Raw genomic sequence first — 15,136 nt, 5'->3', positions numbered from 1 at the left:
TTTTGCCCCTATTCGACTTCTAGATCAATACCATCATCTAGTTCAGTCATTCTATGTGTCAGTTGGCCCTTGGTCGGCCGCTCGGCCAATCTCCGGTTGCTAGTTCAATCATTCTTTTGTGTCAGTTGACCCTTGGTCGGTCGCTCGACCAATCTTCGGCCTCCTCGACCAATCTTCGGACTCTGATTCAAACATCCTCAGAGCTTCTTTATTTATTTGGATTGAGCACTAACTAATGGCATGTGCTCTGCATTGAGCCCTAACTAGTGGCATGTGCTCCGCTTGAACCGTTTGATCCACGAAAAAACTGGTCAATGAAATTTTTACAATAAATTTATGATAAATATGGTTTTGATCTCGGTCGCTAGCATGTATTGTTCCTCAAATGCTTAATAATTCACACATGCTTATAAAATTCAGTTTCGTATTTAATTCTTTATGAGTTTAGAATATTACTTCTTATAGAAAACAGAACTTATGGTATGATCAAATGATTCATTTACTATAGAAACCATACAAGAATAATAAACATGTGATGTGATCATTAGCCCACATAACTCAAATTAAATACACATGTGTTAGTATAATAATAAAGTGTTCGTATCTAATGGGGGCATTTGCATACATACCCAACTATTATTATATATTTGCATATTTAGTTCCGTAACTTTCATTCCTAATTTGTTAGAAGCGAAATACAACTCTTCATCGAAAAGTTTTTAACACCGATGCAAATATCAAATTTTAGGTGGTAGATATGTGAATGCATAATAATGGCGAGGTATGTACATAAAATTCCTTTTTTAGACACCGAACACCAAAAAATCTAGGAATTGTTTACATATATATACCACATTAATCATACATGAAATTATGTAATTCACTTCTAAAATTTAAAATGGTGAAATTGTTCATATAATAAGAACAAATTGGGGTGTAGAAATATAAATCTAAAATTTAGATATTAGAATATAAACACATAACAATTGGGCCTTAAAAAGTATGGATAAAAACTTAGATATTATTAAATCCAAAAGGGTACAAAGAACACGCTAAAAATATAAAGCGTTGAGAGATAGAAGTAAAGGATTAGAGAGTACATAGCATATAATAAGATTGAGAGAGCTGATTCGATCGATAAGAGCTTATCGATCATTTGATAATCCTCAAATTAATTGATATTCAATTCGTAAGAATGCTTATTGTTGATGCCGATAAGAGCTAATCACTGCTAAAAAACTCCAAAAATAAGACTCCTCAATGCTTACTGTTGACGTCGATAAGAGCTAATCACTGCTAAAAATCTCCAAAAATAAGACTCCTCTCTCACAATGATCCCATCTTAAACGGTTATCAACAGCTCGCTTCATCATCCTCCTGAACAGTTCACCTACCTTGAAATTAGTGCTGAGCTATTTATATGTACAGATATTAATTTCATTATTCACGCTTGAATTTAATAAATTAAAACAGGATAATATATTTTTTAAAATAGATAGCTTTAAATATTAAATAGGAAATAAAAGTTTTAATTTTGTAATTTATTCTTCATTAAAATGCGTGCGGCCTACTGCTTCTGCAGTAGAGCTCTACGCTCTCAAAAGGATCTCCTTTCGCCTATAGACGCAACTAGCCACAGGATGAGCTCACCCTACGTTATTCTCTCCATATCAATCCTGTGCCCCGTAGAGCTCTCACAGGTTTCTAGTAGCTTGTCGAACTCCGTTTTCTCCGCAGCAGCATAATTGATTCTTCTGCAAAACAAGAGAGGGAGAGAGCGCGAGGAATAAGCTTCACCAATCAGCTCCATTGCGTAGTCTGGGAAAGGGAGCTGTTTTGTTCACAAGTGCACGCCTCGACTGAGCCGCTCTCGGACTGGCCAGTGCTTGCGTGAGTGACGCTCCAATTCCATCTACAGGCCTCTGAGAGAAAAAAGAATCGGCTTTTGTGATTTGCGACATCCCCCTTCCTTTCCGCTTCGGCTTCCTGCTTCGTATTTGGTGTGGCTTCGCTGGGGCAGAAGGAGATAAAGCAGGCCGCGCGGAAGCAAGAGCTTTCTTTGTTTTCTTCTTCAGAAGAATTTCATGTAATTTGAAGGAGGAATTGGTGTTGCTTCGGAGGAGGAGAGGAGGAGGAGAGAGCAGGGGCGCTTGTTCTGTTTTTGCGCAGAGAGGAGAGTGGTGAGTACTCAGTTGGGTTTAGCAATGCTTTCTCTTTAATGAATATAATTTTTTTTGTTATCTTTTATAGTGTTCTTGTATGTGTAGTTTGTAGTTATGAACATCTGATTTTGTTTTTTCTAATGTTTGGACTCTGTGTTTTTCGGCAGCTTATTCCAGTATTCATGCTGTGGATTGAAATATGTTAAATAATGAACATTATGGTTGCAAAGCTAGAGCTTTTGTTCATCTAAACATGTATTTTTCACAATTTTTCTTCAACAGCGACTTATTAATATAAGAGAAGAGGACATCAATGGAATCAGAATTTAGAAAGAGGGGCGGTGAATGCCCTCAACTACTTGATTTGATTTCAGTTGACGACTGGTTAAAGAGAGATGCAGGAGGAGGAGGGAAAAGCTTAGGAGCTTCAGAAGAGAAGAAGTTAGAGCTGACGCTTGCTCCTCCTGGAGGAGAGGGCTGGCCAGCAGCCGAGGAGGAGCAAGAGAAGCTAACTTCCAATCGCTCGTCGACCTGCTTCTCAAATTTCTCCAAATCTTTTGACAAAAAAGCTTTTTTTGAAGCCAAAATGGGATTTTTGGACACAGCTGAACCCAAAAAAGAAGGTTGGAATTTTAAAAGATTGTTTTTGCATTTCATTCATCTATAAGTTCATTTTATTCTCTTTTCTTCTTTACTGGCAGGGTTCCAACAGCAGCAACGTGGGCCTTTACAGCTGCAGCTCATAGCTGGCTTGAGTAAAGAATCTCCAGTAGAAGCTAATGGGATGATGGAACAGACTCATTTGATAAGAGCGCACGCTTCTTCTGATAATGTTGCTCTGGTGAAGAGCAGCACTCAGATAAGGTAGTATTAATTGCTTTGCCTTGCCACTATTGTTTCATTAATATTTTTCTTTATTTTCGTTGTAATAATTCTGTACATTTATTTCATTCACAATTTTTTGTTTTCTGCTTGTTTGTTTATCTTTATTGTCTTGATGTGAGTTGGAAGGGTATTCAAACTGTCCCACATGAAGTTGGATTTTGTGATTAAAAGCCTTATTAAATCTCAATGCATCATTTGTGGGCTATAATTGTTTTTTTCTATTCTAAGAGGTGCTTATGTTGTTGTCAATATAGAAAAAGAATGTTCTTTTCACGAAAGAGTAACTAAAAAATTGTGCTTATGTTATGTTGTCAATTTCAGAGCATGTTCAATAGTTAAAAAAATGTTAACTGGAATGGATTTGTGGGTGATTGAGCTTGCTATCTGTTGGCGTGTATGAGCTTTGGTTTTGTTACACATCATGAAACACAAGCATGTTACATTCCTTAAAAAAAAATCAGCACTTGAAAGGCCTGTTTCTTATGTTCTGCACCCATAGCTTTAGTGTAATAATCAATAAAAATAATGAGATTTACTTCTATTTTTGCTTCCATGGGCCTAGATTAGCAATATTGAAAAATATGTTGTAGAAATTTCAACTGATTGGCTATTGATGTATTTAGCCGAACACCGGCTCCCATTGGGTTCACACTTCTCAGTGCTAGGGTGTGATAATTACTGCATGAGCTAAGCATGTTTTTATTTTTTTTAAATTTTATCAGAGATTTCTAAATTTAAAATAAAATTTTAAATTACTAGATGATGTTCATCATTAGTTCCCATCTTAGATTGCAAACATCTCAGTTTTTTTGTTTTAACTAAATGGTATAAAAATTTTCTGAAATTTTTTTCCACAGAGCAACCACTTCTCCAGTTGTTGGGTGGCCTCCAATACGGTCGTTTCGAAAGAACATTGCTATCACATCAACCAAACAATCAAATGAGTTAAAAAATGGGGTTCGAGAGAATGTATTGAAGGGCAATACTTCGAAGAAGGGTTTGTTTGTCAAGATCAACATGGATGGTATCCCTATTGGAAGGAAACTGGACCTTAATGCTTGTGAAAACTACCAGAAGCTCTGTTCAATAGTGGAAGAACTCTTCTGTGGCCTTCTTGCTGGTAAATCACACAGACTGCTATACAAGTTGAATTTTTGAATGCCATCTTTCAAGAAAATGAATCAGCAAGTAAAATTTTGAACTTTAGAAAAAACGCAGGCTAAAAATTGAATTTTTCAATCAACCAAACAGTTTTTATAAAGCCTGATCTTTTTGTCAGAATTGCAGCTGGCGTTTTTTTTTTTTTGAAAAAAGTAAGCTTTTTGACAGGGATTTGTCTTTTTTTAATCTTAAATGTAGCTCAAAGGGACCCTACAGCTTCTGGTAGTGGGATCAGTGAAAGTGAAAGAATGGCATTCACGGGCTTGCTGGATGTCAGCGGTGAATATAGTTTAGTGTATGAAGACAATGAAGGGGACAGAATGATGGTTGGAGATGTTCCTTGGGAGTAAGATTTATTTACTTTTTTTTATGAAAAATCAAATTGTTATGCGCATTTGGGGGATAGATGATGAAAACAAATTGTATGGACATGTAAAAGTGTGTGCCCATACTATATTAGATGCTAAATTATTACAGTTTAATTTTTGCTGACTGAAAAAAAAAAAAGTTTGATAACCAATTTGATATGGTGAAAATAGGGATTGATTGGTGGCAAGTACTAGGAAAGTAAAATATGTGCATAGTTTTTTATTTTTCTTTTCTTTGGTTTGAATTAAAGCAAACCCAAACTATTCCTATATGGGCTGTGGGACATACGAGAGAGTGGTCATTTTTTACTTAAGATTAAATGAGCTCGAGCTCATCCAAAGCTTGATTCGTTGGGTTGACTAGTCGGACTACGGTCACGTCAATGCCTTTTTCGGTGAGCTACCACGAAACTTCTCCTCTCCCATCATTGATCACTTACTGCAAGCCGAGCTCAAGCTCAAACTTGTTTTTTGACAAAATAGCCGAGCCCGAGTTAGGCATGACTTGAGCTCAACATGACTCATTTACTTGTGCTTATTACAAACTCTTCCTTCTTGATACTTCTGAGATTCATGATAATCAAATTAAACTTTATGATTAACAAGCTTATGATTATGCCATTCTCCCATAAATGTATAATGGTTTGTTCATGACAAATGATTAAGTGATCCCTCTAGAATGTTGGGAAGCTTGGGATATTATAAGTATAAGTGTTGATCAAGTAATATATGGATTTATAGTCCAAGCATCAACCTCATAAGAAACTTTGTTAATTTTAGAATATGTCAAAATATTCATTTACTAACCCTGAGTCTAGCTCAAATTCGTGAAAGTTTTGAAAGTGTTTAACTGCTAATTTTACGAAAGTAAATCTAATATGTTTGTATTCTTTAATATGAAATTCATGCCTCTTTGAATTGCATCTTGTTAATTCTCATTATTCTTCCAATTAATATCTCTAACTTAACATTGACAATCAAGGACACAATTAATCCTTATTCTATTTCTAGACATAAGTAGCGGCAAAGCTTTATATTATAGTGAAGTTTCGTTTAACCCTGCAAAGTCTTTCAGGAATCCTCTTTTTCCAATATAATTGTGATTTCATAATGCCAACATTCCTTTTGCCCCGAGTGATTGAGTGTTAAACTTGTTCTTGTAGCTTACATTCAATAGTCTTTGATCATAAAAGTTTTTAACTTTACAAGTATTCAATTGAAAAGTAAATAAAATTTGAAAAATTAACACACCAACATGCAATTAATTTCTAAATAGTCTTAAGAAATTCTCCCCTATTGACTAAGAATCATTACATTATAGAATAAAAAAAGCATAAATCTCTTAGTTACTAAACATGTGGAAAGAAAATGAAGTAAACTTCATTGAAAGAAAATAAAGTAAACATACATCACACATTTTGTGCACATCAGCAAGGCAACACTTCAATTGAACTCGCACGTCTAACAATGAAATTTTAATAATAAATTTTCTCCCTCACAAAACATATGGTCCTTCAAAAAAGAATTGCATCATCTGTTTAACACTGAAATTTCTGTATTTAAATAAATTTTCATAATCTGATACATGCAGCATGTTTGTTTCTACTGCGAAGAGGTTGAGAGTGCTGAAGAACTCGGAGCTTTCTGCATCATCTGTAAGCTCAGTCTTCCTTAATGTTGTTTCTGGTATTCATTAGTTGCTCAAATGAATACTTGTTGACCTTCTTCCTTCTGCTTTGTCCACAGCTGGGAGCTGTCAACAGAAACAGAGCAGCAGAGTGTTGAGTTGAATAAAAGAATGGATTTTGCATTGCAAGTTCTTTTTTTATTGTTAATTTTCTTTTATTGCTGTTGTCTGTGAAATGTAAGTGTCGCGAAAGCTCTTATTTTTCAACTGAGTTTGTAGAGAACTGTTATCTTCTGATTGTCTAATGTCACTTGTTTATTTTTACATACATATGACTCAATTCTTACGCATTTACATATCTTAATACTTAAATTTCAAGTTATTAGATATATGCCACTTTTTCTGTGCTTGAAAAGATGTGTTTCACTTTTATGATGTGATATTAAAGTGAAATTTTTTTATTTTTATTTTTTGTAACAGAGCCTAACTGCATTTTGTGTTTGACAAAATTGTATTTTGTTTGCTTTGCTAGCAGCTTCACAACTGAAAAACTTAAATATATAAAGTAAAATTTAGATTTTTTTATGTTTAAATGCATAAGAAGTGGGTGGTATTGTTGAGAAATTAGGGCAAAGAAAAGTAAGAACGACACAAATTCAGAATAACACAAAGATTTAACGAGGTTTGACAAAGATGTCTACGTCCTCGGGAGCAGAGCGGCAAATTTTTCACTAATCCAGAAAAGTACATAATACAAAATATGATGTGTAATGCCTAGTGTTACATACATACATTTATAACTCTAGAAAGAACATAAAAAACTCTTGGGTATAATATGCAATTACCAAATTATTTCTGTATCACAATACATACATTTATAACTCTAGAAAGAACATAAAAAAATCTTGGGTATAATATGCAATCACTAAATTATTTCTGTACCACAACCCCAACTCACATAAGAAAACTCTCCTGATTTGGACAGAATCTTCTGCTCTGCTCCTGATTTAGCACTGTCAATTTATGGTATATGAGTCATATTTAATAAATCTCCACCTTAGCGAATATCCACCCTTTTAGGCGAAAAACCTCATGGAGTTCCTTACATATCAGAAGTGGGTTAGACCACCATGTTTTTTTAGCAACTGCAGACATTCAACAAGTCCTAGCAATGCAAAAACTTGTTGATAGTAACTGACTTGGTCAACATATCAGCTGCATTTTTATCAGTATGAACCTTCTGCAACAGTATCTCCACAGAAACAATCAATTCTCTGATCTTGTGATACCTGACATCAATGTGATTGGTTCTCGCATGGTACATCTGGTTAAATAGCACTCTGACTGTCACAATGCAACTGAACTCCACCTTGCTCAATGCCCAGTTCCTTTACTAGCCCAACAAGCCATAAGACTTCTTTAACAACTCCAGCTACTGTCATGTAGTCAGCTTCAGTTGTAGATAATGCCACAATAGACTGAATTATTGATATCAAACATATAGGCCCTCCACTAATAGTAAACACATACACAGTTGTAGACCTTGTGTCATCCAAATCACTTGCATAGTCTGAATTAACATACCCCACAACTGAAGGATTATTCTGCTGACTTCTAAAATTAATTCCATGTCCTACAGTACCCTTCAAATACCTAAAAATCCACTTGACTTCTTCCCAATGTCGCCTTCAAGGTTTAGCCATATATTTTCAGACTTGACTAACAGCATGAGCCAAATCAGGACGAGTACATATCATTGCTTACATCAAGCAGCCAACTGCACTGACATATGAAATATTTGCCATGTCTTCGATTTATGCATCGGTCTTAGGACACTATTCTGAAAAAAACTTAAAATGATTTGCCAAAGGAGTGCTGACAAACTTTGCTTTGCTCATCTGAAACCTGTCTGGCACTTTCTCAATATAGTCTCGTTGAGATAAACATAATCGTCTCGAGCCTCTGTCTCGATGAATCTCCATTCCAAGTTCGTAGGACCCAAGTCTTAAGTCTTTCATGTCAAGTTCCTGACTCAATAAAGCTTTCAAACCACGAACATCATTCATATTTTTTACAACAATCAGTATATCATCAACATACAATAAAAAATAATAGAACAATCATCAAGGCTCTTCACATAAACACAACAATCATACTCAAATCTCTTGTAGCCAATTTGAACCATGTAGGAGTCAAACCACTTGTACCATTGCCTTGGAGGCTGTTTCAACCCATACAACGATTTCTTTAACCTGCAAACCAGATGCTCCTGCCCAGGTTGAGTGAACCCTTCTGGTTGCTCCATGTAAATCTGCTTCTCCAAATCATCATGTAAGAAAGCAGTTTTAACATTCATCTGCTCTAAATGCAAATCCCAAATAGCTACTAATACAAGCACTGCCCTGATTGAATTATGTCTGACAACAGGAGAAAGATTTCATCATAATCTATCCCCTTCTGCTGTGAAAATCCCCTTGCGACTAGTCGAGCCTTGAACTTTTCCCCTTCTTTTTCTGATACTGCTGGTTTTCTTTTGTAGACCCATTTGCACCCAATAGTCTTCTTTCCCTCTGGAAGCTGAACTAGCTCCCATGTGCAATTTTTCTACAAAGACTCCATCTCCTCAACCATTGCAACCATCCATTTCTCTTTCTCCTGACTGGTGATAGCTTTTTAAAAAGTGGTTGGATCATCGTTGCTGATGAGAAGTGCACATGAGATTAAGTCTTCATAACTCAATCTGCTAGAGGCCTTACATTGGTACGTCTCTGTCTATCTCTAGCTAGATTATAATTCTGCAGATAATCTGGAATAGAATCACCAGGTATTGGATTTGAACTTTCACCTCTCTCAGAAGCTACTGACTGCTGTTCTAAATCCATCTGCATTGTATCTGAATTGGAACTCTTCTCTGACACATTATCTTGATTCTGCTGTAACATAAACAACTCATAAAAATCTGCATCTCTGTTGATCATCATTTTCTTTGCAATCGAATCCCAAAATTTGTATCCTTTCACGCCTTTCTTATAGCCCAGAAAGATGCATTTCTTGTATTTTGCATCAAGTCTTGATCTTTCATCTCCAGGTACATGCACATAAGCAAAACAACCAAAAATTTGTAAATGATCGAATTTAACTGGATTACCTGTCCATACCTCTTCTGTGACCTTGCCACCCAATGATGCTCGAGGTGATCTATTGATGAGATAACATGTCATATTCACAGCCTCTGCACTGAAACTCTCAGGAAGTTCTGCATTCAGTCTCAAGCACCTTGCTCTTTCAGTTAAGGACATATTTGTCCTTTCTACCACATCATTCTGCTGTGGTGTCTTGCACACTGAAAAATGTCTTTGAATCTCATGCTCCTCACAGAACTTTTGAAACTGTGAATTTATGTACTCTGTGTCATTATCGGACCTCAAATACTTGATCTTTCTGGCAGTTTGGTTCTCCACATCAGCTTTTTACAACTTGAATTTAGAGAAGACTTTGGATTTCTACTTCAAGAAATACACCCAAACTTTCCTGAAGAAATCATCAATAAAGGTAACAAAATATTGAGATCCTCCCAATGACGACTCCCTAGTAGGGCCACATACATCAAAATGCACATAATCAAGAATTCATTCAGTTTTGTACTTTCCAGTCATAAAACTCACTCTAGTTTGTTTTCTAAGAGCACATAACTTACAAAGATCGAGCTTGCAGCTTTTAACACCATGCAACATGTTTCTTCTATGCAATTCTGCCATTCCACGTTCACTGAGCTGACCCATACGCATATGCCTAGCTTTATTCTATCATCATCTAACTCCATAAAATGAACTTCATCTACAACTGTACTCCCCAATAGTTTGTAAATATTGTATGCAATTAACTTTTCTTTGATGGTTTCCCTATCCTCATCAACCTTAGGAATAAAACCATTATATGTAGAGTGCCCAAGGAAATCAAGTTCTTCTTCAGATCTGGAATATGTCTGACATCACATAACATTCTAATTGTGTTATCATACATCTTAATCTTGACTTCTCCAATACCAACAATATTGCAGCATCTATCATCACCCAAGTAAACTGAGCCATAATTAGTTGACTTGTATGAAGTAAATTACTCTCTGTTATGTGTTATATGATAAGAGTACCCTGAATCAAGAATCCATGCATCTGTGAACTGAGTTGATGAAACTGAAAGGATATCGTCATCACTGCAATCTGAATTGTCACTTTGCACCACATTTACAGACTTCGATGATCCATCACTTTTCTCCCCAATCTACTTCTTGAGCTTTGGACAATCTCTCTTCATATGACCTGGTTCCTTGGAATTGTAGCAATAAATTATCTTTTTGCCTTTGGACTTGGATCTGGAATTTCGCCTTCCTGATCCCTCCTTCTCTTTCTTCCTTCCATGATCCTGCTCACCGTTCACATATAAACTGTCGCCATGAGAGCTTTCCCCTTCATTCTGCTTCCGCTGGTTGTGTGCCAACAATGCTGCAGTAATCTCATCAACTTTGATAGTTTCTTTCCCATATGTAAAAGTAGTTATCAGGTGTTCATAGAAAGAAGGTAGTGAACACAATAAAATCATCGTTCGATCTTCATCCTCAATATTCACATCAAGTAGTGACAGGTCTGTGATTATTTGATTGAAGTCATTAACATGCTGTGTCAGATCAGAACCTTCTTGCATCTTCAGCCCATATAACTTTTGCTTCAGATACAATTTATTGGTCAAAGATTTAGCCATAAACTGAGTTTCTAATTTCTTCCATATATCCCCTGGAGATTTTAAATTCATCTGCTAGGCATAAGCGTATAGTTGTTGTCGCTCGTTGTTGCAATTCTTCCCAATCATCATCCTCCATGATATCTGGTTTTGCTGTCAGCAGAGCTTTCAGGATTCTATGTTGAGCCAATAGATCTTTTACTCTTGTTTGTCACAATCCACAGTTACCAGTTCCATCGAACTTCACTACATTGAATTTTGCACCAAGAAATGTCATTTGAAAATTGATCTTGCCACAAAAACTTCCGCAAATTTCTCTGCAAATCATTGCTCAAAATCTTTTCAAGAAGAAAAAAAAGAAGAATTAAAAAAGCCCCTTAATTAAGTTGCCTTAATTAAATTTTTCAGGAAAGCAAAGAATTTTTTTTTTGAAAAGAAAAGATTGAAATATTTCTTTCAAAATCTTCTCTTATTTCCTGCTTCCTGGAATAAAAATTTGAAAATCTTCCAAATTTCCTTCTCCAGCCTCCAACATAGAAAATTTTAATTAAGTTTCCTTAATTAAATATTTTTTAAATCAACTTAATTAAAAAAATTTCCTTTAATTAAGTTAAATTCAAAAAACTTTTCTTCCAGGAAATTCGGTTCTGCAGCAAACGAAAAATTCAAATTCTAGCTTCCTGCAACAAAAGAAAATTTAAGGGAATATCCTGTTGCGCCTTCCTTTCCTGCTGCGTTGATGCTCAGGTGCGCCTTCCTTTCTTACCGCGTTGATGCTCCCTGTTATGTGAACTTTTTGGTCGCAGGCGGAGTAATGCTGTGATTCACGAACTGCTCCCCTCCTCCGTGAACATCCTTCGCGAACTCCAGTCGCAGCCGATCTCCAACTGATCTCGCGTGAAGAAAAATTTTTCTTTCCGGATTGCGATCCGCTGCCTGGTCCGAGAAGCCGATCAGATCTGTGCCACGAAGCCTCCTTCGCGGAACCCCTCTGCACCCAATCAAACGCCAAACCCAAACCGCGAGCTCTTTGCCTTGGCAAATTCACTGAAGCCGAAATTTCCTCTTCCGAGCGCCAACATTTTTCTTCGCTCTCCTAGAACCAGGCTCCGATACCACTTGTTGAGAAATTAGGGCGAAGAAAAACAAGAACGACACAAATCCAGAAGAACACACAAAGATTTAACGAGGTTCGACAAAGATGCCTATGTCCTCGGGAGCAGAGCGGCGGCCTTTTCGCTAATCCATAAAAGTACATAATACAGAATATGATGTGTAATGCCTTGGGTTACATACAAACATATTTATAACCTTAGAAAGAACATAAAAAGAAACTTTAGGTACAATATGTAATTAACAAATTACCCCTGTACCACAATTCCAATCCCAACCCCAACCCACATAAGGAAACTCTCATAATCATTCCAATCCCAACCCCAACCCACATAAGGAAACTCCCCTAATCTAGACAGAATCTTCCGCTCTGCTCCGCTCCTGATTTAGCACTGTCCATTTATGATATATGAACCATATCTAACATGTATGTTTGTAATTGTCCTTATTTTTAAAGCTATAATTCAGCCCCAGCTTCTCATAATCTCCATCAACTCATATTTAATTTCTTAAAACTTTCATCATGGCATCTAATTCAACAAGAGTGTGTTGGTAGGCAAACCTTGAAAGCGAAGTGGTGGCAGAATCAACACTGCTTGAAATTGGACGAAGAAGACTGATGAAAGGCACCTAATATGTGAAAATATCACTGCTAGAGCTTTTTTAATAATTTCTATGGTGGCTCAAATATAGAAATATGTTACACAGCAGCCCAAATATAGCATAAAGGGAGATTTTTGAACTACTAAATTGATGTATTTATGTATGCTGCTATAAAAGTATTAAGAATTATATAAAAATTATAAGTATAGGTGTGGGGTTTTATGATGAATGTTGACATTTGAGCGAGAATATGAAAAATAGATGAAAAGGATGCTTGAATTGTAAAAAGTAATGTTCGGTTGCTGAAGACGTACATGTCGCTGCGTATATCGGGGGTTATTCAGAGGATACAGACGGGTTATATCCATTTTATACCCTTATGTAACCTCCCTGTAACTTTCCTGTAACTACCAGAACTACAGCAGCGCGGAACTTATTTGTAGGTTACAGATAGGTTACGGGTAGGTTAAAGAGAGGTTAAATGGGATTTAACACAGATATAACCCTCTTTTACCTTCTGAATAATCCCCCGACGTACGCAACTCTGCATTGTATGTAACAGAGCACTAGAAGCTTTTGTTATTTACAGATCAAACCTATGATAAATTGAAGCTTGATGGGTTTTAAAATATGTGGCTCAAATGTTTTTTTTTTTTTTTTTCGGAACAACATATTTTTTGTGTTTACATATCTTATTCTTAAAGTTTGATATTTAAATTTATAATGTTTGGTTTTATAACTTTATTCATCAAAATGTGCATGTTATTTTAAAAAAATGAGTAAGTGGTTTTATCATGTGATGTTAAAGATCGAGTGTTATAAACATAAATATGAAGGCTTAGATGTCAAAAATATAAATATAAAATTATTCTTTAAAAAAATAAAAAAAATATTATTTATAAAATAAAAATATTTTATTTACAAAATGTTGCAGAATATTGAGGTGACAACGTGTTATTTTATATTTTATAAACTCATATGATAATATTTTAATTTGTAGCTATTTATTAATGAGAGATTTTGAAGGCATGGAGTTCTGCAAATATTAATTGAAAGGTTGTGAAAAATCCCATCATATAATTACATTAATCTTAATATTAAAAAAAAATATTTTAATATTAAAATATAATATCCTGCAGCGAAATTAATTTTTAAAATTAAAAAAAAAATGATGACCGCGCGTGCTTGTGCCGATTGTTTTTTGTCTGCTGGTGGAGTTGTTCATGTTGAGGGGATGAGTCCCCGATCGAATGAAGATAATATTTTGTTATTTCTCATAAATAATTGTTTTATTTATTTATTTTTGGTTCAATCATGCAGCCACTGTCTTATCGGCTATTCATGATGCTTGTTCAATTTATGGGACCTTATCTTGCATTTGCTCACTGGGTAAGTTCATTAGAAGCTCAATTTATAAATGAAATGCTAAAAAGTTTTACTAGATAGAGCAAGTTTTGCATTAAATAAATAAATAAATAATATTATTATGATAATTTTATATTACATTTTTAAGTTGCATTTAAAATATATTAAATTTTATAATTGATACTTTCTCAACAACTTTCTAAAATCCGGCATGAATCACGAGACACGATAGATCTCGAGATAAATTTTTTTAGTAAGAAACATTCACTTAAATTCGGCTCGAAGAGATGAACTAAATGAAACATTCACTTTCTCAACAACTTTTCAAAATCTAGAGCCCTGATTTAAACAAACTTATGATCAAACAATTGGGCTCGAAGAGATGAACTAAATGAAACAAAAATCATTCCAATCTAAGTGAATCAAGCCAATAAAATATTTTTGGAAGTCTTTAGGATATAACTGGAAGGTCAGGCGGACACCGAATATGACATACTTATAGTCAAATCGAGAGCGCCAGGGAGACAAATCCAACGAGCCTAACATCGTTCAATTCTGGCATTGTTAAGGTAGTCAAATGTACATAAAGCGTCATTCAATCAAGGGGATCTATTTGGGACATCCGATCAAGAGTGGCTTGGATTTTTTTCTTATTTGTAATTTGGACTATATAAATAGAGCATCAAACCCCTCACGAAGGGGGACCTAAACCTTGGGGAAATAGCCAGTCCAGAGCTTGAAAAAGAGGGAACTACAACGTTGCATAGTACATAACAAATCTGACCGTCGCCGCCACCTAGAGTTGCCTTCATCGTCGCCGCCTCCTCCAGGCATCTTTATTGCCATCTCCGGTTGCCACTACCTTTTCTGGTCACCATCGCCTCGGGCCGCCGCTGTCGTCGCTGCTTCCACCTTAGGCCGCCTTCATTGCAGCCTCTTCTGGCATGCGCATCTTTTGGTAGTCGCAGCCGCATCACATTTTCTGGTCACCATCGCCTCGGGCCGCCGTTGTCGTCGCTGCTTCCACCTCAGGCCGCCTTCATTGCAGCCTCTTCTGGCAGGCGCATCTTCTGGTAGTCGCAGCCGCATCCCCCCTGGGTCACCTTTCCCCCGTC

General features: G+C 36.0%; 1 protein-coding gene across 2 annotated transcripts; it reads left to right on the top strand.

Annotated features, from left to right (window-relative positions):
- Positions 1–1,989: 1,989 nt before the first annotated feature.
- LOC110021205 (auxin-responsive protein IAA7-like) lies at positions 1,990–6,538 on the top strand. Of its 2 annotated transcripts, none has more exons than XM_020719614.1 (7): positions 1,990–2,180; positions 2,445–2,785; positions 2,864–3,026; positions 3,905–4,167; positions 4,407–4,554; positions 6,168–6,231; positions 6,340–6,538. In XM_020719614.1, exons 2-7 carry the CDS (start codon positions 2,476–2,478, stop codon positions 6,364–6,366), a joined length of 975 nt encoding a protein of 324 aa, XP_020575273.1. In that variant the 5' UTR covers positions 1,990–2,180; positions 2,445–2,475; the 3' UTR covers positions 6,367–6,538. The 2 variants fall into 2 exon arrangements, with proteins under 2 accessions (XP_020575273.1, XP_020575272.1); XM_020719613.1 differs by having other exon boundaries at positions 6,323–6,538.
- The last annotated feature ends 8,598 nt before the right edge of the window (positions 6,539–15,136 follow it).

This window comes from Phalaenopsis equestris, unplaced genomic scaffold (genome assembly GCF_001263595.1).
Source record: "Phalaenopsis equestris unplaced genomic scaffold, ASM126359v1 Scaffold000123, whole genome shotgun sequence".
In the NCBI taxonomy this organism is placed as follows: Eukaryota; Viridiplantae; Streptophyta; class Magnoliopsida; order Asparagales; family Orchidaceae; genus Phalaenopsis; species Phalaenopsis equestris.
The sequence above is the reverse complement of the archived record's forward strand: the minus strand, read 5'-3'. Positions and strand labels throughout refer to the sequence as shown.